The sequence below is a fragment of the Dermacentor andersoni genome, chromosome 4 (genome assembly GCF_023375885.2).
Source record: "Dermacentor andersoni chromosome 4, qqDerAnde1_hic_scaffold, whole genome shotgun sequence".
Lineage (NCBI taxonomy): Eukaryota > Metazoa > Arthropoda > Arachnida > Ixodida > Ixodidae > Dermacentor > Dermacentor andersoni.
Genome location: NC_092817.1, coordinates 173,189,644 through 173,213,524, shown reverse-complemented (window position 1 = coordinate 173,213,524; position 23,881 = coordinate 173,189,644). Strand labels below are relative to the sequence as shown.

Sequence of the window (23,881 nt, the reverse complement as noted above, 5' to 3'; positions counted from 1 at the left end):
TTCAAACTTTCAAACTGCAACCAAAATTTTCTGAACCACCCCCATTTCGCCTGTCTGTCACGAGACTTCACGAAAACCGCAATAGCTCCCCATCTGATATGACGCGTACCCCAGGGGCTAAAGGAAACAAATTGTAGAGAGGCCTGGGAAGCCCTGCTGCGGAGCGAGGACCCTACTCCACAGCAACACGCCATCGGCCTGGCGGAAGAAGCCGCGAAGAGTCAAGACCTCTTTGCTTCCTTCTAATCGCGGAAGTCCCGGCCCCCGTCCCCAAGGCCTGTGTGCCGGGGACGGGGAGTAGGGGGCCTCCTTATCCGGCAGTACAATAAAGTTGCTATCATCATATGCATCATTGGACCAAACAAAAAAAAAACTAGTTATTTCTCATTCGACGCCTTTTAGCCATTAACTGTGGGCTATTGGTCAAAGGGTTTTGGCTGCACCCACTTCCCCCGCCTGTCACGCGACGTCATAAAACCGCGAAATTCACACGTCAAAGTGACGTGTACGCGTTAAAGATGCAATAATGTGCCGAACAAAACTGATTTTTTTTTCTGAATAGCCGCAGGCTGCCCCGTTCAGAAAGGAATAAAAGAGGCTGCCGCTGATCGCTCAGGCACTGGCTACTCGCATCTGCCTGAGGGCATGGATTTATTTGCGTACAATAAACCTTTTTGCGTGGTCGTGTAACGTTTTCAAGCATTTTGGGAACGTTTACGAACTCGCTCTGCCAACTCTTCTTTGCTGAGGCTCCGTTTTAGCGTCATTCTTGGGCTTCCGTTGCATGCCGCCGCGATTTTCGACCAGCCACCTCAAGCCATGTTAGGGGAAGCGGACCAATCGCAGACGCCGGCACTATCCTCTTCATCCGGTTATCGATTTTCGGTGCACTGGCTCGGCCCCATCGAATCCCTCTCCACTTGAGCGTGCTCCTCGCCTCTTGTCAGTGAGTTAGATGAGAAAAGCCGCTCAATGTTATTCGTTTTTAAAGCTAACAAAACTGACCTCCTATAAGCGAGGAGAGCGTTTGATTGGTCTATTCAGAAAACTCTGCGGGTCACCGCCCGATGCTTGCGTCGGCGTTTACGCAAGTTTGACGTCAGGAGATTGGAAAACATGTTAGAACAGTTTTACGTTATAGGGCCCCAAATCTCAATGAAATCTGAGGACGCCCAAGCACCTCTTAGCGTTGTGAACGCGAAAGCAATTACGTCCAAAAGAACGGCGCTGAGCGGTCTTTCCCACTTCGCACTGCGAGCAGCGTGCCGTAGCAGTACGTGCTCCCCAAACCAGCAAGCAGCAGCAGCACCTAGCGGTGTCAATGCGGCCTGCCATCGTCGTCCTACGCGACGAGACTGAGAAAGCAGCAGCGGCCACCAAGGCCGCCAGGCGCGCGCGGCAGCTAAACCCAGTGAGGGTCAGAGAGAGATATATATATATACGAACCACGCACTGGCTTCCGAGTGCGAGGGGGACGTGGCCTCGCGGCGATTGACTCTCCCCTCACACAGCACCTGGCACGCTATCGGGCAGCCGGCAAGGCAGCAGGTGTTCGCTTTCACCCACTCTACTCCATCGATGATGATGATGATGATGATGATGATGATGATGATGATGATGATGATGATAGCAACTTTATTGTAACCCGCGAGATAAGGAAGCCCCTACTCCCCGTCCCCGGCACACAGGCCTTGGGGACCGGGGCCGGAACCTCCGCGATTAGAAGCAAGCAAAGAGGTCTTGACACTTCGCGGCTTCTTCCGCCAGGCGGAGGGCGTGTTGCTGTGGAGTAGGGTCCTCGCTCCGCAGCAGGGATTCCCAGGCCTCTCTGCAATTCGTCGATGAGCGCTCGTGACGTGGCGTCGCAGCCAATGGCAATGCGAATTCAGGCGCTGTTGCGCTGCTACGGGCGACATACGCCGGCTTTTGACACTTCAATTCGCGTCAAAATATTTCGTCTTCCACATCTGCCGCACCTTGTTTTCTCAGGTCGGCCTCTTTAGATCCCGGTCATTTGTCTCGCGGCATTGCGTCGCGGTCCGTCGTCGCCCTGCACGAGGCCCTCCCGAAACAGCATCCCGGCTGATAATCTTCAGTGCAACTTTATTCCTATACGTGTTGGCCCGCGTTTCTGATGGTGTGCCGATAAAAAAGGCATTATTCTGCGAATGAAATGCTCAATTTTATGCTCTCTGCGCTGCCCATGAAACGAAAATATAAAATATTCGCAGAAACGACGCGAAGCTGGCCATGGCGGCGATGAATGGTGCTGACTATAGGTTTTGGGCTATCGGGGTGTTTACTTTCTTTTGTAAATTACAGCTTCCTTAAAGGGGGAGTAATGTGGCTATCAAAAGGAAAGAAGAGAAAGAGGAGAACCATTCGGCCCGAAAATGTACAACGAAAGGCAGAAGTAGGGACCTTTTCTGAATCTCTTCAATGGTCTTACTCTCTTCGCCTTCCCGACTTCGCACTCATATTTCCCGCAGAATTGTTCGCGATTGTATTAGCATTACGAAAGCTTCCCTAAATGACTCATTAGCTGTTATTGTGACCGGCTCGTTGTCTGAATGCACAGGACTTACCGCGTCTTCAAGAATTCTGCGAACATATTGTTCAGTGGTTCCTCCGTACTTAGGGCAAGTTTACTCGTTTTGGATACCGGGAAAGCGTGGGTTGCACTTAAATGAAATGACCGATTCACTCGCACGAGCATCCCTCAATGGCCTTATCGTATTTGTTTTGCCGACATCAAACTATGTCACCGGGGCTAGGTACAGAAATTTCTCTGTATCGCTAAATTCTGCAAAATCCGTTTTAGCGTCGTCTTCTGAATTCCACCGTCTTTATTTCCCGTGTAATAATATCTGGTGTCCTTCAAGGCAATTTGAAGTTTGTTTTAGAAAACTGAGACGCCGCATTCCGCCTCTAAATTTTTACTTGCGCAGGAATGGTACTGCTGTGTCCACTCTGCGTTCTTCTTGCAATGCACCTGAATCTACCGAGCAGTTTTTTCTCGTGCCGCCGATTTTTAAGACAACCTCTTAGAAATTTCATTTTGACAACTTGGTCTATCGCTAACCTCGCCAACTATTCTTTCTTTTGGGGTGACTTCATTGGGATTCAGCCACAAGAATGCTTTTCTCGCAGTTTACAGTTTTATTCATCATCATCATCATCATCATCATCAGCCTGGTTACGCCCACTGCAGGGCAAAGGCCTCTCCCATACTTCTCCAACTACCCCGGTCATGTACTAATTGTGGCCATGTTGTCCCTGCAAACGTCTTAATGTCATCCGCCCACCTAACTTTGTGCCGCCCCCTACTACGCTTCCCTTCCCTTGGAATCCAGTCCGTAACCCTTAATGACCATCGGTTAGCTTCCCTCCTCATTACATGTCCGGCCCATGCCCATTTCATTTTCTTGATTTCAACTAAGATGTCATTTACCCGCGTTTGTTCCCTCACCCAATCTGCTCTTTTCTTATCCCTTAACGTTACACCTATCATTCTTCTTTCCATAGCTCGTTGCGTCGTCGTCAATTTAAGTAGAACCCTTTTCGTAAGCCTCCAGGTTTCTGCCCCGTGGGTGAGTACTGGTAAGACACAGCTGTTATATACTTTTCTCTTGAGGGATAATGGCAACCTGCTGTTCATGATCTGAGAATGCCTGCCAAACGCAACCCAGCCCATTCTTATTCTTCTGATTATTTCAGTCTCATGATCTGGATCCGCAGTCACTACCTGTCCTAAGTACAGTTTTATTACAGACACATAAAAAGTACCTTGCTTAATTTCTAAAATTATAAATGATTCCTATTATTTCACTTCTTTTATTTTAAATTATTATATCTCAAAATTCCTAACAGTGTATTTGTCTAAAATTCCCTTAACCCACGCTTTGATATTCAAATATTATTTTTGTTTTAATTTTAATAAGCCTACTTGAAACCGCCTGCTTCTTGGCCAGTTTCCCGTAGTGAGTATGAGTTAGTATCTTGAGACAAGACAAGACAAAACAAGAGGTGCCAGGAAGTGCCTCAACGTAATACTATCTGTGGTGTGCCGAGTATTTCAATTGCTTTATTGTTCCTCGGTGCTATGGCATGATCGTTGTTCTACGTTATTTATTAGCACTCCGAGGTCTGAGCATACTACTGGGACGTCGAGCACTTGTGTACATTTTGTAATACCTGACCAACTGCGCATTGTGTTTTCTCGAGTGTCCTTATCAATTGTTTGCTATTACCGGCACACAATATACTTCCCTTTGTGCAAGTATCGCGCGATTTCTTTGGCCTTGCTGCTAGTTCACACGAGTAAGTCGCGCATCGCAGGGTGGCGCGTCGAGGGACGAGTTTTCGCTTATCCGTACTTCACCTTCAAGCGAGGGGTTTCAGGCGTGAACAGTATCGACCCCTAGTCCAGCAAAGACAGCTGTTAGCTCGAATGTACCGGCTTCCTCCTCACTAATTTTCAAACATGTAATAATGATAATGATAATAGTAATAATAATAATAATAATAATAATAATGTTTATTGCATCGTCTACTGGATACAGTTTTATAAAAGCTATCGATAAACTCTAGTAGTGCATAGCAGGGCCTCCACGACGTTTCGTCACCGTTAGCAGCACTCTGATGCCTTGTACGTGGCACGAGCTGAGGACACACAGAGCGTATCATCATGACACTTTCCTTGGGCCGGTGTCGAAACTTTAGGATTTTTTTAGCCTGTTCTACGTTCTGCAATTCTGCTTCGCGAAACGTTCCGAGATGTTGCCCCGCGGTTCTGCCGCGGAAGGTTTGCTCTGTGTGTTCCGACTTCGCTATCCGCCGAAGTGCCATGCACCAGCGCGCGCTACCGCTGACACGTCATCACATACGTCACACCCTGCTGCTGCCGCGCTGCCGTTCCTCAGACACCGCACTGCTACAGAAAGTTGTGCGAAGTCCAAACTCCTCCGCGCCGCCGCACGGGACTGCTTTCTGCAGCCGCTGCGGCCGGAATCGCAGACCCTTGTTAGCATGTGAAGCGGGCTTTATGCGCCTGCAATGGTTCGCGGGTTTCCGTATGTCTTGTACATTCGCTAGGCTGTATACTTGCTCCGAGGCACGGCCATGCGGAACTGCTCATCTAAAACGCCGCTGTCTTCTCTTTCCCCAGGCACGCGCGGAGAACACACGGAAAGCGAGGGCGGAGTGTACGACATCTCCAACAAGCGCCGCATGGGTCTGACCGAGTACCAGGCCGTCAAGGAGATGCAGGACGGCATTCAAGAACTTATCAAGCTTGAGCAAGCCGCCTAGAGAGGGCGCCACAAGTCACCACCACCTCTGACCTTCCCCTCCTCTCCACTGTCCCGATGCGCGCACTGCTGCGCGCCCTGTAAGGCACGACGACGCGATTCGTGCCGGAACACGGCTGCGGGGGCAACACGCCCCCTCGCTGCCGCCGTCGGTGCACGGCTGGAGGGGTAGCACTCGATCAGCCTTCATTTTTTGTGCCTGGCGATGATCCCCAGGGATGTGTGCGCCAAGTCACCGTAGGTCACGGGCCGCACCGTGTTGATCATATTGAAGCTACCAGTTCTGTGTGCTCTGCTAGAGAAGTCATTTATTGGGTAAAAAATAAACTTCGGGAGCGTCCGTGCACCTAGATTTAGGTGCGTGCTGAGCGCAAGCGTTCTGCCGCAGATATATCCAAGGATGTCTAAGGGGCGCACGTGTGCAACGGTTACTGCTCTTGGGTGAAACAACTCAACAAAGTAGTCCGAAGCATTGGTGGCAGGCAACAGCTACGCTCTTTTTTACCTAATCTTACAAAACACCTTTTGTTACGCTTCCGAAGACTTCCTCAGTGCAGGCTAACGTCAATGCGTTTGACTACGGTTGGTATAAAAGCCTGGAAGTGTTAAAGGTCGGGTCACAATTGCATTGCAAGCAATGTCGGCCTGAAAGTGTCCAAGTCCGTTCGTTCTTAAACACTCGTGCCACATTTCAAGAAGCCTATAAGACGGCATACGACACGAGTGCCAGGACTACTTACTTAAACGCTGCGCGATTACGTATGTGGTTGTGACTACTGCTCTATTACTGCCCAGTCGCAGCGATGTGGTTTTCTAGAGATGGATATACCTGCGCGAAACTCGCTCCACTCAGTGGTCGTACAAGATGTCTGCAGCTGGTTTTGCACAAAGAGCGTCCACCTCAACGACGGTAGCACTTTCGCACACATCACGTCAAAGATGACGTCATCTGCTTCGGTCTCACTGCTCTCACCGGCCCATGCTGGCGCCAGCATTCGGGGTTATTGCTTATAGTTCTGAAACGTTGATGAAACGGCAAATACATCGCATCCTGAGTCATTCGGTGACAGTTTGTCCCAAATAAAATGAAGGTTGACCGCGTTCCTACTCCAGCCGACATCGACGGGTCCCCCCTATACCTCACTGCAATTCCACAGACGATCCTCTTTCTCCCAGACGCCGGTTAGCGCTCACTCCGGCCTCCATAAAAGCACCCCTGGAACAGAACAGTTCTAAAAACCGCCAAAGTTTCAGAGAGGACCACCCGCGGTTTTCAGAAGAGAGAAACACGAAAAGTACAGCGTACTGTAAACTCTCTGTCGCTTTTTCTTTTTCATTTTTGTATAGACTCGCAGTATACCGCTTCGCAATACGCTAGAACAAACAGAGAGGCTTCAACGAAATGCTGCTTCCTATTTTTCGAAGGAAAGAGGCGGCCAGGACCGCAGTGTGGCGCCGAGGACGTGTAAGGCTGAGAAGGAAATCCTTCCTTGGTGCTGCTATTTTTGCGAACGAAACGTGATGATGATGATGCGTGAGTGGTGCCCTTAGCGTCGTTTATTTTTTCCCACTGGTTTCTTCGTAGCCCGCAGCGCATACTGTAGCCACCTCTTGAGCAAGACTCTAGTCAACACTTTCTTTTTTTTTCTTCTCGTTCGGTTACCTCTTCGTAAGGAGGACAGACAGACTCGCCATAGCCTCGACTCTAGTCAGCACACATAGGCATGCTCAAAGGGAAAACACGCCAGGCACAGCAGCTTCCGAGCCGCGTTCCAGTCACTGGCGCAGCTGCGGGGGACGGCGCCGCTATTTTTCTTGGCGGGAAGCCCAACGGAAGGTTTGTCCGACGGACAACGTCAATAAAGCATCGATAAACAGGACAACTTGCACTTTTCCTTTGTTCGCTGCCGACGCTGAGCGTGACCCGCCGTGGTTGCTCAGTGGCTATGGTGTTGGGCTGCTGAGCACGAGGTCGCGGGATCGAATCCCGGTCACGGCGGCCACATTTCGATGGGGGCGAAATGCGAAAACACCCGTGTACTTAGATTTAGGTGCACGTTAAAGAACCCCAGGTGGTCGAAATTTCCGGAGTCCTCCACTACGGCGTGTCTCATAATCAGAAAGTGGTTTTGGCACGTAAAACCCCATAATTTAATTTTTTTTTAACGCTGAGCGTGTAGAAAAAATGCACGCTGACGAACGAGCGCAGGGTCCTTACAATTAGCCTGGCGTTATCCCGGACGCTGTCAAATTCTGCCCTATAGTCAAATTCGGTAATGGCCGCATTCAGAGCCAATCAGAGGCGCCGTACGTTCCATCCCTCTGGACCTCTCTGATTGGTTAAAAAATGCCGCCGTTGCGGAATTCGACAGTGACCAGAACAATACTCCTGGTCTATATAGACACAATGCGCTGAAGATTTTCACAGTTGACAGCCGTGCTGCACATACACTCTAAAAAATGTTTGCACCCTTTGGGGCTTATCTTCTCCCCAAACAATTATTACCATCTATCCTGCGTACCTTTCCATTATTCAAAGCACGTACGTTAAAGATCACCAGCTGGACAAAATCGATCCGGAGCCCCCCCACTACGGCGTGCCTCCTAAGCAAATCGTGGTTTTAGGACGTAAAACCCCAGAATTCAATTCATTATCCAACGCTGCGCGTCCGGTACTTCCAGGTCACGAACGGCGTGCGCGCTATCAGCTTGGCACAGCATTCCCGACAGGAAAGTAGCAAGCGCAGAGTTTTTTAAGAAAATAAAAGTAAGCAAGGCAGACGATATCGCTGTGGAACACGATAATTCAGCCAAAGGGTGCAAACATTTGATGCGCAAGCATGTTTAGGCGACTTACCCACGAAATACGTCTGTAACGGCCTGTCCGGCCGTTACGCGTGACCCGATGCGCTCCATCAAGACAAAAAACTGGAGAAATTCGAAAGGAAGAATGTGCAGCAGATCCAACGAGTTGGAATCTACGTACAGCGAAGCCTTGGGTGAGCGGACAGGCAGTCGAAACACCCCGAGTTTGTGCTTATTTAATTTCCGCACAAAGTTACACGGAAGGGCTTCATTCAGGCATTGCACAGAGGCTAACGCAATGCCGCTGCCGCGGATGCGCGAAGTTGAGCTTGCTGGCGTTTCCAAAAGCGAAGCTTTTCTTTGCCTACCGCGCCGGGTTTCGTGACCGTGGGCGCTGCGGCCTGGCCGTTCCCTTGCAGAATAGGCCAACCAATCACAGCAAAGCACGCGCGCCGCTGGGTTCCTTGCAGCACTACCAGATGGCGCTCGCCTCCACGCAACCGCTCCACGCAGTTTTGAAGTGAGGGAAGCTCGCAGTAAAGTTGAGTGTGAAGAACGACTGAGCAATATGGAAGAAAGTAAATGGGCTGGGAGAGTGCTGACGTATCTGTACAGGAAAAAACATTGATTCACAGTGGAGGAAAAGAACTAGGAAGCTTACCAGCAAGTATATGCGGCCTGTAGGGTGGGCAACACAGCTACAAAGAACGTCAAGCGCAAAGTCAGAGAGTCTGAAATAATCTCACGGGTGGCGGCAATGCAAAAGAGACCTGCCATCGGCAACTACTTAAGGGGAAATTATGAAATCAGGAAAGAAACAATTTATGATAACTCAAAGGGAAGCTCATTGCTTTTTGAAGATACAACAAGAAAGAAGAATCTGCTTGCTGCGGTAAAGCTAGGGAAACGACGGAGCATGCTTTATTAGAATGTGAAGATGTCTGCCCAGCGGTCGATTTAGGCACCACTGGCCTCCTTGAAACCCTTGGGTTCAGCGAGAGCAGTGGAAAAGTAAACATGTCTGCAATACAGATTAGTAAGATGCGATTGGAAGATTGGTAGAAGAAAAGTAGGTAAACGGCAAAAAAAGAGATACGTACAAAAACAAAGTTCGCAATAAGGGTCAGAAAATATTGTTATTAGAATTCATCGTGAACTTTCTTTTTTTTTTCTTTTTTAACCTAGGTAGGACATTAGGCCGTATACTAGCAAGAGCTTGGTGGCGCAACCCACCACCCCGTTCCAAAGGGGACGCTCATAACATCCATCCATCCATCCGCGGAGGCTGGATAGAGTACAGGAAAAAAACATTAACATTGGAGGGGAACAACTAGGAAGCTTACCAGCAAATATGCGACTGGTATAGTAAGTAACATTCAAACAAAGAACGTGTATGTCTGCCACACAACGATAATCGTCATCTGCCTTGCTTGCGTTTCCTTCCTTGAAAACGCCGCGCCCCCTACTTTCCTGCCGGGAATGCTATGTCATGCTAATAACGCGCATGCCGTTCCTTACTGGGAAGTACCGGGCTCGCAGCGTTAAAGAAAGGAAATGCAGATAAGACAGATGACGTTTATTGTTGTGTGGCAATTAAGATGCAATCCAAAGGGTGTAATTTTGTTTTAGAGTGTAGGCCAAGGAAGCTACGCAAGTTTTTGGCGCGTTGAGGCCTGGGGAAGCGGAGGACAGTGGTAATCTTATCGGGGTCAGGTCGAAGGCCTTCTTTGCTGACAAGGTGTCCGAGTACTTTAATGGTTTTGCTGGCGAAGTGGCACTTCTTTTGTATTCGGCTGAGAGCCAGCAGCTGAGAGGCATGTCAGGACTTCGTCGAGGCACTGCAAGTGCTGATGGAAAGTCGACGAAAATATGACGGTGTCGTCAAGGCAGCATAAGCAAGTCTTCCACTTTAGGCCCCGTAGTACGGTGTCAATCAACCGCTCAAATGGGACGGCATCATTACACAGGCCGAAAGGCATTACGTTAAATTCGCAAAGTCCATCGGGTGTGGTAAAGGCGGTTTTTTTCCTTGTCTGCTTTGTGCATGAGGACCTGCCCGTATCCGAAGCGTAGATCAAGGCTGGAGAATTACTCAGCGCCTTGTACTGAATCTAACACATCATCGATTCGAGGCAGTGGATATACATCTTTGCGGGTTATCTTGTTCAAGGCACGATAGTCTACGCAAAATCGCACTGATCCCTCTTTCTTACGCACCAAAACGACAGGTGACGACCAAGGGCTTGAGGATGGGCGGATTATGTTTCGTTTCAGCATGCCGGCAACGTGGATATCGATGATCTGGCATTCGGTGGAAGAAACGCGATATGGCCGCCGGCGCACGATGGAAGTTCCATCCGTGTGTATGGGATGAGCCGTCGCAGAAGTCTGTCCCAGAAGAGGAGCGTGCACGTCGAAGGAGTATTTATGCTTGGATAACAACGCCAGTAACTCCTCCGTCTGCTGTGACGTTAGATCGGTGCTGATGGCACTAGTGAGAACAGAAGCAGGGACCGCATCGATAGCTGTCGCTGGTTGTGAAACAGCAGTAGTTGAGGTAAGCACAGAGACAGGCAGAGTGTCCAACACGCACATGACAACAGCGCCTTTAGGAAGCAGTACTAGCTCAGTGGTTGTGTTGAGTACAGCCAACGTGGCCGTGCCGTTGGGGAAGCGAACAAGGCTGGGTGCCAGAGCAATCCATTTGGATAAGCAAGGGCTGACAGTACAACTAAAACGTCACCATCGGTGATGTCAGAGTTCACTGCAAGGAGTTGTTCGCGGCCAGGGGGCACCATACAACCGTCAGCAGTTCGCAAGCGAAGGCGCGGTTCGTGCACGTCGTCGGAATTGTCGGTCTCTGTCAAGTTAACGAGGCGTTGACGGCACGAGATGAAAGCAGACGCCGAAACGGGAAAGTCCCACCCTAGTATAAGCATGTGAGCACAGGAAGTCAACACTGCGAACTGGATGAGGTGGCGTACCCCGTCAATCGAAACTCGAACGGTGCATAGCGCCTATGGCCGAATCACAACATTATTTGCACCACGTAGGAGAGTTACATTGTAAGGTGAAGTAACTTTGCGTAGACGAGAGCACGAGCCAGCGTGAATAATAGAAATGGCTGCTCCCGTATCAATCAATGCTGTAACTCGTACACCTTCTACCCACATGAATAAAGTATTGACCGGGCACGCTGTAGGAATAGTAGTCTGTGCGAGCCATGCAGCTCTCCCTCCATAAACAGCACCATCCAGTTTTCCGAACGGTATTCAGGAGTGCGGATGGCCGGTTGCAGGGGTGATGTCGAGCGTCGGAGAGGGAAGGGCGAGCGGCGGCGCCCTGGACGGTAGTTGCGAAGCGCTTCGGGAGGTGGAGAAAGCGTGGGGAAAGCCGGCGCTGGTAGGGACTCGGAGGAAGCAACGGGTCTCTCACATAAACGTCGTAGCCACGGCGTTCGTCCTGTTGTCGTCTTCGACGAAAACGCGATATGCGCCCGCGAATACCGCGATAATAAATGGGGCGGGGCGAAGGCCGGGTAGTGTAAAATGCTGTGGCAGGCGGACGGGGTGCTAGAGTCGCCAGATGGTTGGGAGAAGTAGCGGGAGCAGGAGGCGCTCTCAGAACGAACGCTGGTTGCATAGCCACAACCTGAGCATACGAGGTCGATGCGGAAGGAAGGGCACAGCTCGCAGCGCAGGTCATGGGGGACAGCTCTTCTTTGATGATGTCGCGCAGGCCAGGAACCGAAGGTTGAGGCTGAAGAACGGGAGGACTGAGCAGGCCACACGCTTGGAGCTCTTCGCGTATGAGAGTACGAATCAGCATACGCAGGTCCATATCCGAGGAACGAGACCTGTCACAGGCGACAGGTTGTCAACAGGCGGCCTGCAGTGCGGCCAGCTGTTGGCAAGTCGCGATCACATCGTTAACGGTATTCGGATTCTTGATCGCCAGTGCTCTGAACGCGACGTGGGCAATGCCCTCTAGGATATGACGAACTCGATCAGATTCCGTCATGGTGGCGTCAACATGGTGACAGAGGGCGAGGACGTCTTCGATATAAGAGGTGTATGTTTTCGCGGGAAGATGCATGCGTCCATCAAGCTTTTTCTTGGCGACCTCAGAGCGGACGTTGGAGGCACCGAAAATCTGCCGAAGCTGGTGTGTGAACGCCGCCCACGCAGGCAAGGTGCTCTCGTGGTTAAGAAACCAAGCCCTGGCAACATCAGTGAAATAGAATGCGACGTTGCGAAGCTTGTGAAGATCATCCCACCGGCTAGACTCACTCACGCGGTCATAATTGTCCAGCCAGTCGTCCACGTCGTCACTACGAGGGCCAGCGAACATGCCGGGGTCGCGCTGCCGCGTGCTGACGGTCCACGAAGGAACGGCCGGTGGGGCAGAGACGGTGACGCCGGAGGCTCCTGGTGGATCTTCTTGGGGCATGGTGGCGGTAAGGCGGAGCAAGCGGCGACCTGAACGAAGCTCCACGGAAACTCGAAGTCGTAGAGGACCAAGGGATCGAGAGCAGCCTTCACCACTGCCACGCAATGCACTGTCATGCACACGAGCACTCGGTTGTAACGCCCCCTCTGATAGTATGTATATAAGAGTGTGTTTCGTTCAATAAAGTCCGCTTTCTTTTGACGCACTTGATTGCTGTGCAAACCCCAACCACTTGCGAGACAGCTATTAAACCTCGACGGTTTATTTTTCAGGCCGCGCGCTGAAGAGGATGACGCTGGCCATGATGAATACATACAGATGAACATGAAGGAGTAATATAATGCTCACCATACATGTGCTCAAAAACTTGCACACACCGAAGCTGAGCCTAAAACAAGGTAGCCGAGCGTATAGTAGTGTCTACGCTCCAAAATTCAGATAAAATAGAGCGCTTAAAGCTTCTTCAGTACGATATCTTAGTAGTGGTGCATACAAACGGAACGAAAAATTACGTGCGTACATCACCTTGCCGTCGTTCCTCTTGAAATTTGATAAAACATCACGGCTGTCTTTACTTTAGCCTTGGCTGTATGTGTCGACAAAGGGTGCACAAAATATGTATAGCCTAACAAACACGCACTCAAGCCCTTCAGTACAAGTATTTCACCGACAGCTGCCGTCATGACGAATGGGTCGAGCGACACTGCTCATATGTCAGTGCACTCAGGCTTGCACAGAACTGGTTTACTCATGCAAAATGAATACCTGTTCAGAAAATAAAGAGAAATACTTGTTCTTAGCTGCTGTCGTTCGGAAACCTGAAAAACATCGCAGAACTGGAATTCCCCGGTTTCAGAACACCACAGAGCCGCGCAGCACATATGATGCCCCGCTTTAGCCATCTTCATTTAATGCTTGGTTGACCTGTTTCCTGCGTCTCCCGTTCGTTGCACGTTTGATCAAGCTTCTGTCTTATCTGTCCTATCTTCATACTAGGCACGACAACCGAAGCAGATGACCAAGCGCGATCCGACTTGTGATATCGCTGAGCGAGTGGCAAGGGTGAGCGGAGGTAAGCTCGATGGACGCACGAAGACAACCACTTCCCGCGCTCCGCCCGACTTAAATTTCGCAAAAACAAAAGTAGAAAAATGAGTTAAGATAAATGGCAACCGCTTGGAGCGCGTATGTTCCTTGAAACCTAAAGTATCAAGGGGCTTTATTGAAACCGAAACTAGCATTCGCCTTACGTGGGTTGATAAAGCTACGGAAACAGAATTTTTATTAGAAGGTGAAGATATCTACCCAGCGGCCGGTTAAGGCTCCTCTGGCCTACCGGAAGCCCTTGGGTTCAGCGATAGCAGGGGGAAAATAAACATGCTTGAAAGCGCACTGCACTCGTTAACAGCCAGGTATGGTACCGACAAACGAAGCTCGCCTAACTTGCTAAACGCATGTGCGCCGTGATAGCGCGATCAACATGTGGCCCGGGAATGGCGGCCGGAAAAAAAGTAAAAAATAGCTCAAACACGTTTCATAACGTCTCCTTGACGTGAGGGTCAGCTGATAGGGCGGTTTCACGCGCCGCAGCCAATCAGCGTGCGGGAAGCGAATTATGTTCTTTTTTTAGAATTTTGTTTGGGAAGCGTGCAACAGAACTAAATCGGAAAGAAAGGGAGGGGGGTCGGTAAGCTCTTCCACTAGGGAGCAAAATGGAAAAGAGTCAACTCAAAATGTCAAGAGCATCTTTGATTATCATGCACAATGAGTGGAAAGAAAACTTGGCTAGGCGCAACGTATTTGTGGACTGGAAATAATTGCGGAGAGAAGAATGAAGAGTTAGTGGAATTCCTAAGCGCTGAAAGGGTTCCGGGAAAGACGCCGAAATTATTCCATTAGGTGACATGAATGCCCACATACAGGATCTAGATGGCTATACCGGCAACAACGGGAAGTCAATGCTAGACCTTTGTGAACAACATAACCTCGTTATCGCGAGTACAGGGCCTAAGTGTGAAGGGCAGATCACGATAGAAGTGGGAAACCCGCAATCGACCATTGATTACCGTCTGATGACAGAAGGAATTTATAAGTTGAGAGAAATGGTCATTGACGAGCATAGGCAGTGACCATAAACGCATCATTTTGAAAATGGGATATGTAGTTGGGAAAGAGAGCAAGAAGCGAAGAAGGACCAGTCCAAATTTGATAGATGCATTAATAACAAATATAGTCGCAAGAGCCGAAGAAGTACTTGGCAAATGGCCAAGCAGGATGGGAACGTAGAACGTAGTGAGTTTCCAAGTGTAATTACGACAGAAATACGGTATGAGAAGTAACATGCTCGTTGGAAAGGAAAAAAGAAACCGAAAAGCTGGTGGAACAGGGAGATACGAGAAGCGATCGCCAAACAGCAGAAAGCATCCCGAGAGCACAGGCAGAGTTTAAAACGCGCAGTTGCCGCAGGACGAAGTAGCCAGAAAATGGGAAATATGCCGGGAGAAAACATCTATGGCTCAAATACTGGTTCAAGCAAAGATAAAAGGTGAAAGTGAACGTTGGTTGTCAGAAATACGTGAGAAAAACAAGTACGCACCTAGAATATTTTGGAAGCACATGAACATGTTAGGCAGGAAGTCTGGAACAATACAACAACATATCCTAGACGAAGATGGAAACAAACTGGAAGGGGTCGCGGCAAAAAGACGGAATTCACTCGTATCGAGCGTTGACCATTACATCGGTGATATACAGGTTAGCAATGCAGGCGATTAAATCAAATCTGCAAGCATGGTCAGAGATTAATCGCAGATTGGGAGAACTTCAGAATGGCTTAGAATCGGTAGGCGTCTAGATGACAACTTGTTTGTCGATACTCATGGTATTGAAATATCAATAGTTGACAGGAGGCCGTTATATGTGGCTTTTTTAGACATTACAGGAGCGTATGACAACGTAGGCCCCAACATTTTGTCGGATATTCTGGAAGGAGAAAGCTTAGGCGACGATTGACTACAGCTTTTGAGAGAGATTTACCTAGGAAATACCATTTGCATTGAATTGGAAGGGATGAGGAGGGAGGAGAAAGTCGACATCAACAAGGGATTGAGGCAGAGGTGTCCTTTATCCCCACTGCTCTTTATGGTGTACACGATGAGGATGGAAAGAGCGCTAGAGGGAAGTAATATCGGGTTTAGTCTTTCATGCAAACAGGCGGGTACAGTAGTAGAGCAGCAGCTTCTAGGTTTGTTTTGTGCGGACGACATTGTGTTGCTAGCTAACAAGCAAAGTTATTTGCAACTTCTGGCTAATATTAATATTTGTGGACAGGAAGGCGAGAATTTAGGTTTGAAATTTAGCGTTAGAAAATCAGACATTAAGCTATCTAATGAAAACAGTGAACAGACAGTGGCAATACAGGGCCAGAAAATATCTCGGGTAAAAGAATATAAATACCTTGGTATATGGATAAACGAAGGCAATATGGAAACACAGGAAAAGCAATAACAGCAAAGGGGAAGCGAAATGCGGTCATAATAAAACACAGAGCGCTACGGGGATACAATAGTACGAGGTGCTCCGGGAAAGGTTAATGACTCCAGGATTTACATTTGGAAATGCGGTTGTTTGCTTGAAGTTAGCGGTACAATCCGGTGTCAGGCGTACACTCGTGTTTTACCTCTTTATGCACTCGCACAAATCTTCCCTGTATACAGATTCCAACTCGTTGGAACTGCTGTATTTCTTTTTCTTTCCGTCGCACGGCCGGAGTCGCCGCTGCGCGCGGAGGCGAGCGCCATCTGGCGGTGCTGCAAGGAACACAGCGTCGCACGTACTCCGCTACGATTGGTTGGCTTATTCGGCAAGGGAACAGCCAGGCCGCAGCATCCGCAGCCACGAAGCCCGGCGAGGTTCGCAAAGGAAACTGCTTTTAAAACGTTGGCAGTGGCGAGTTTCGAACCTACGACCCCACGCTCAGAAGCCTAGTGTCTCATCTAGTGGGCAAACTCTCGCTTGCAGAAGGTGAATATATCTGGACCACGTGAATGTGTTGTACAGGCAGTACAAAATAAATGTCATAGGAGAATAGTTTCTATGAAGGCTTTGTTGAAGGATTTGGTGATGGTGGAATGAAAGCCGCCTTTGGGACCACATGTAGAGCCGACTGAGCGCCTTGCAGACATAGGAAAATTCCAGTTTTGCCATGGTTTACTGCCAAACACGCCACATGCCCTATGCGTTTCGGTGGCCGCGGGATGCGCCTTCCGTTGGGGCGTTCCTTCAACGACCGAAATGCCACCGACCTCTGAGGGCTCATGCGCTTCGCGTCGCACAACACAGACAGGTAAGCAGTCAGTGAGTTGATAAGGATCTTAAGGAGTGATGAGGGGTTTATATGGGTCTTATCACGGTTGATAATGGTTAGACGTGGATAAATAAGGTGCTAAAGAGCGATAAAGGCTTGTAATGGTAGGAACAATCATAAGGTTGAGAAGGACCGATAAGTGTCGGATCATGTGTGATAAGACTGACCACCCATAATGGTTAATAAGAGTCAGATCGAATTCAAGGTTGATAACGATCGATAAGGGTTCATAAGGATTTACACTAGTCAGATCAAGTTTTATAAGATTGGTAATGACATTGGGCTGCCTGGAGATGAGCAAGTGGTCCAGTGCTTTCGCATAATTAGACAGCTCCAGTGGAGTTTCTGCCTATGTTTTTTTTAGTGAAGCGAGACACATGACGATTATTGTTTTGGAACAAGATGTGCCCTAAAGGACGTACGTTCGTTTTTAGAGTGTAGTATACACTCTTTAAATGTTTGGACACTTTGGGGTTTATCTTGTCCCACAATAATCATCTGGTTTGATTTCGTTTCGTTTTTTGAAAACTCTGCGCTGGAAGGGGTCGTGCCGAATGAAGGTAAGGACATTCGGATAAATACGCGCAATAATGTCCTCGCAGTCGATGTTTCCAAAAACGCGCTCGAAAAACTGAAGCAAATCTCAGAGCTAGGACGCATCAAAGTGCGTTTCTGTATGTCGATGGATGACGCATCCACAGCAGGTGTAATTTATGACATTGATGTCGCCATTCCCAACGCGGACTTGCCTGTCCTCGTCGAACCAGCATGTGAGTGTGTTGTCATCACGCACGTGAGCCGCCTTGGAACGTCGCGCTGCGTGAAACTGATTCAAACTGAACTGCGTCAAACTGAAGTCACCACCATCAGTTTCAAGACATGTCACCCAATGACACCGGCGGCTGCGGAACTTGCAGCTCTTCGCGCTGCACTTGGTCTCGTCAGCCAAGAACCTCGAAGATGGTCAATATTCAGTGAGTCGAAGGCAGCACTGCAGTCTTTGCTATCAGCCCTGCGGCGTGAACCACGCGGACAACTTGTATTCGACATTAGAGAACTAATCCATACCTTGACTGAGAAAGGACACCACGTGATACTTCAGAGGCTTCCAAGGCACTGCGGTGTCATAGGGAACGAACACGCCGATAACGCTACTCGGTTGGCTCTTCAAGGCGACGAAGAGGAGCCGATACCGTTATCAAGGATAGATTCGAATGCTCACCCGTGATATCACGCTCTCCTTGTGGAACGCAGGAAGTTTTCAAGCCCTCCCCCCCCCCCCCCCCCCCAACCGGCTGCACAACCTACTCCTTTCTACGCCCTTGCATTCCAGCTGGACTCTGCCGTCGCGAAGCTACCCTGCTTTGTCTAATATGGCTAGGAGTGGCCTTCACTAAGTCCTTTGCATTCCGACGCCTTGTGTGGTGACTGTGGTAGCGAGGAGACTCAACACCTTCTCTCTGACTGTCCTCGCTGCAATTTACAGAGACGATCGCTCGAAATCGCGATAGCGCGATTTGGCTAAAGACCTCTAACAGAGGAACTTATTTTAGAATGCCGACATCACAAGCCATCGCAGCGGAGGGCGACAAGGGCACTGTTGCACTTTTTTAAGGGCAACAGAATTGGAAAAACGGCTGTAGTCTGACCAGATGTTTATAGTGCTACAAGTACTACTGTGCTGTGCGGTGAAGGTATGCGGTGACAAGATTTGACTGTGATTGTATATCTATGCTCATTTCTTTTTTGATCTCTACTTTGCTATCACGTTACCTCCCCCTCCCGTCTCTCCCCAGCGTAGGGTAGCAAACCGGATCTACCCATCTGGTTAACCTCCCTGCCTTTCCCCTTTCTTCTGTCTCTCTGCGCTCCCTACTTTCCTTTCTAGAATGTTATGTGACGCTGATGACGCGCATGCGGTTCGTGACCTAGAAGTACCGGGCGCGCAGAGTTAACAAGATAAGCCTGAAAGGGTGCAAACATGTCTGAGAATGTAGCGCACCATGGAAGCAAAATGGGATAGACAATGCACACTAGCAGTGACCCCTACACTCGCTTATCACGCGGAACGTGCACTTTAAAAATCCAGCTATCTTGAGAGGGACTGCCACAGAAACGCACACAGTAAATTAGACTCCGGAGATTACTTGATCTCTTTGACTACGCTGCCAACTGTTATGCCCGACACTTTCAAAGAACTCCTGCACACGCTTTTTTGCTTCATTCATCGAGTAAAATTTCGAACATACTTATATCGATTGCTATTTATGGCTCTGGCCCAAACAAGGTTATTCGCTGAGGTCTAAATACTCTATGCTTCAGACAAGTGCAAACAAACACAAATTCGCGCAAATATTCATTTTGCGCATTCTGCACGTTCTTTTTTATATGGAAGGACGATTTAACATGTGACTTTATCTGTTCGCTGGCAAAAGCCAACCGCGAAGCAATGGGTAGAGAGCCCTGCTTGAAAGGGCATGATCGCTGCTCGATCGCAGCGGGAAGCCAGCGCAAGTGTTATTTTATCAAAGCGAATATTAAAGCGAGCGAAATAACGCGATCGCTCCATTTGCGAGACTAAAGCCGCTGTTGGCAGTAAAAGCGCCTGTTGGTCCATTTTGGCAGACGACTAACAGGGAGATAACACTTCATTCACCGGAAAAGTGAGTAGGATGTTGGGGCCTTAGCCCAGACACCGCTCAAAGCGTTATCCAGCACGTCGCCGATAAAAACCAAGTATACAAGCGCGGACAAAAGTAACTGAACATGGGCGCTGTGCCCTAACTGCCGTTAGGCCACAGTTGCCGTGTTCACTTACATTTCTACACACATTTACACCCTTGAGCAAACTTGCACCAGGCTGCATCTTTCTAGAAAAGAAAGGAAATGTTTTTTTTTACCTGCACAGTTGGAGAAGAAGGCGGCGAGTCAGGACGCGTTCTTCGGTTCCCGCATTTTCCCAGCTTTTCTTGTATTTAATCGTCGCGTGCCAATGTTTATTTGTGCACATCTTTTCCGTGAAGTTGTAAGGACCAAGTGGATACCCTTTTTGCCAAAGTGAGTGACTTTTCACCATTTTACGGGCATTCCTGTGCATCCGTTGGCATCGTCTAACGAGCACTTCGGAGACCACGCCTTGGCCTCCGGGGCGGCTCAGTGCCACTCGTCCGCTACCATCATAGAATATCAAATAGAGGGAGAAAATATTCTCCCGGAGGAAGTCACTCAATAGCAGGGATGGCAAACCGCGGGTGCTAGAAGAGCTGGCGCCATATCGCGGGAAGCTAACCCGAACGCCATGGCAAAGCCTTTGGCTACCCATAGCGACAAGTCTAGCGGCGCAGCGCTGAAGACGAAGATTGTTAGGGCAAGCCGAATGCCGGTTCTTCCCAAAGAAGACACAAAGATCGTTATTAGACCAAGAGGTGGGCTGAATATTTCCAAAATTGGAGCGGCCACGGTGGCTGACGCAATACTTGCAGCCTCCGGCATCAGCCAGCACGAGCTCACACAAGACACTCTGTGCCCGAACTTACAGCAAAACATCATGGTGGCCAGCACTCCCAGACGGAAGAATGCCGATCGATATGCCCGCATCAAGCAAATCCAAATCTCGGGCAAGGTCCACGAACTCTGCGCGTACGAGACAGCCCCGCACTCCACGTGCAAGGGGGTCATACGTGGCATACTGTTACAAGACGACCCAGCGAAGGTGGATGGCAAGATTGTTAACCAGAACAACCCTCTTGCACTAGCAGCCAAGAGAATCGCTCAGACTGGGACCATCATCATCGCCTTTGACGGGCACCGGGTACCGAATTTTGTCAGGTACGGAACGCTCCTGATGAAATGTTCCCTATATCGAAAGCAAGTGGACGTATGCCACGCCTGCGGAAGACTCGGGCATCGCGCCTATGTATGTCCAACACCGAGCGACGTCATCTGTCGGGGATGCAGCCTGCCAAATCCCGATGAGCAGCATCAATGCACCCCAAAATACAAGATCTGCGGCGGTCCGCACCTTACAGCCGGTAAAGAGTGTGCGCATAGATTCAAGACGCCGTACGTTGTTCGCCGACGACGCTTCGAGCGTGCCAGGCAGCAAGAGCAGCTCCCCACGCCGTCGATCGTTCGTTCCTCCGATCCGCAAGCCTCATCCAGCACCAACCTTAGGGGCAGAAGACGCTTGCGCTCGAGAAGCCGCTCTAAAAGCCGATGGGGCTCCAGAAGTCGCTCTACCTCGAGATCGCGACTCACATTGCCTTCTCCAGCGCGCTCCAGCTCCAGAAGCTACTCCAAGTCCCCTACTGGGAGCGACTCATCCAACAGCTCACGATCGAAGACCCCCAATGGCGGTAAAGGCAAGTCCTCTCTAACGTGGGCCGATAGGGCCCGTGGCAACCAAGCGCAGGCGTCCAACTCTCAAGACTCGCACGACCCGTGTCTCACGAACGAGCTCGAAGAGCTTAGGCGTGCCAATGCTAATCTTAGGAAAGAAAACACTCTGTTCAAGCAGGAAATCAGTCGGCTAGCCGCCGAGATGGCGGAAATACGAAGATTGGCGCTCACACAGCCAGCTTCTCAGCCTGCCGCACGCCCTTCGGCCATGGACACAGTGGAAGCCCCTCCTAAGACGGCTGCAGTGAAGCGTCGTGCCCTGGATGACTCAAGGGGAGACGAGATGGTAGAACTCCTGTCTGATCTCAAGAACGCCATCTCCAACATGCAGACAGGTCTCTCACGTAAGAGAAATGATCGCGTACCCTCAGCTGGGCATGGTCGCCCTCAGAGCTAGAATACTTAGGCTGGAGGGGACCAGCCACGGATCTTTGCCAAGCACACCTACAGCACAAGTCCCAAAGTTGCACAGCGTCATTGCTTCACCGACGGTGGGTGCCATTCTGAATGCGGCACTTTCACAATACACCCCCAAGCCCAAACATGGATAACGGAACTAACGTCATAACAATGTGGCAGTGGAATTGCGCAGGGTTCGTCAGCAAACGGGCGACCCTGCGACAATACCTAAAAAGCGTAAAGGACAAACCCCAAGTAATCGCCTAGCAAGAAACGATCACATCATCACCTATCAAGCTCCCCGGTTTCCTGACGGTGGCTTCCACTGAAGGAGGAAGGAGGCTCGCCACCCTGGTCAGTAAAAAGTTTACGTGCCTTCAGCGAGACCTTGGTCCCGCGGACAATGGGATCGAGTACGAGATGGCCGAACTCCTTGTCGACCCCCCTAAGCAGCGCGTAAGAAGAAACAGTATCTTCATACTCAATGCTTACTGCAGACCCAGCGTTCACAGAGCCAGGCGTGGTGGTATTCTCAAGAAGGCCATGCATTTGGCCGGCTGTCAGCCTCTAGTCGTCATGGGGGATTTTAATGCCCAGCATCAGGCGTGGGGCTATTGTACCAATACGAAGAAGGGTAGAGACATATGGGACGCGGCAACGGAGGAAGATCTTACGCTGATAACCGATAAAGACTTTCCAACCAGGAGAGGGAACTCGGTGTGCCGAGATACGACTCCGGATCTTACCTTTGTCAAGAAACTGGAAAACGTCAAGTGGACCAACACAGCCATGGACCTCGGTAGCGATCATTGCATCATCGAAGCGGTGATCAAGGCTGCCCGTAACAAAACGAGGACCTTTAGGTTCACTGACTGGGACTTGTTCCGAGCCAACCGCTCCGAGCTCGTCCTTAACGATGATATCGACGTAGACTCTTGGTGCGACGAGATAAAGAAGGATGCGGCTATAGCCACCAAGGAGTTGACAACCGATCAGGATGGACCGGTGGACAGGATGGACAGTAGGCTGGCGCATCTATTGGAAGCCAAGCAGGCACTGCTCGCGAGATGGAATACTCAGCGCCATAACAGAAGACTACGCAAGAAAATTTCCGATATAAACAAGATGATAGAGGCTCATTGCAAGGTGCTATGCAAGCAGCAATGGGACGAGCCGTGCGACTCGGTGGAGGACCAGCTCAAGAACGGTAAAAGCTGGGGTCTCCTTAAGCACCTACTGCGCGATGGCAACATCAAGTCCAATCAGAAGAGAGCTTTGGCGAAAGCTGTCCATTTGGCCACCGACTCGACTCCAGATGAGGCGGTCACGGAGCACCTCATAGACAAGTACATGGCGGCCACGGACGATCCGGTGCCCTCCCCCCAGTTTTCCGAGTACGAAAGGCGTGACGTACCATCTATGGACGAGGACTTTACCATGGCTGAGGTCAAGCGGGTTCTCGCATCCCTCAACGGCAGATCTGCCCCTGGGCCCCACGGGATCACCAACAAAATGCTCAAGCATCTCGACGACGACTCAATCGAGTTTCTTACGCACAAGATGAATGATATCTGGTGCAGCGGCCTCATTCCCAAGAGCTGGAAAGCAGCCTACACAGTACTCATACCGAAGCCAGGTAAGGCGCCGACCATCGACAATCTAAGGCCCATCTCCCTGACGTCGTGTGTTGGAAAGATGGCCGAGCACGCCATGCTTAACCGCCTCACTGACCATCTCGAGTCTAACGAATGCTATACACACATGATTAGCTTTCGGTCGGGGCTTTCCACTCAGGACGCCATGAGACTGATCAAGCACCAGATCACTGACTCTACCTCCGCCGACACTAAGGCAATTCTCGGCTTGGATCTGGAAAAGGCTTTTGACAAAACTAGACGAGTTTTTGACCCACGAAATCCATCTTGGGCCAAAGGGAACACCTCAGGGGGCGGTGATCTCCCCGACGCTGTTCAACATCTCCCTGATCAATATGTCGAGGGCCTTGAACAAAATCCCGAAAATTAACCACACGATCTACGCGGATGACATCACCATCTTGTGCTCCAGCGGATGTGAGGGTCAGGTCGAAGGTGCTTTGCAAGAGGCCATCGATGTGACGGAGCGGTATCTTATCCCCACCGGCCTAAGGTGCTCG

The 23,881-nt window shown here is 50.0% G+C and overlaps 1 protein-coding gene across 1 annotated transcript in view; it reads left to right on the top strand.

Annotated features, from left to right (window-relative positions):
• LOC126530682 (arginine kinase) overlaps positions 1-7,192 on the top strand; it is an 87,204-nt gene extending 80,012 nt beyond the window's left edge. Inside the window, exon 10 of the mRNA XM_055070720.2 lies at positions 5,168-7,192. Within this exon, the coding sequence (XP_054926695.2) occupies positions 5,168-5,310 (143 nt within the window). The 3' untranslated portion in view covers positions 5,311-7,192. The remainder of the gene's footprint in view (positions 1-5,167) is intronic.
• Positions 7,193-23,881: the final 16,689 nt, after the last annotated feature.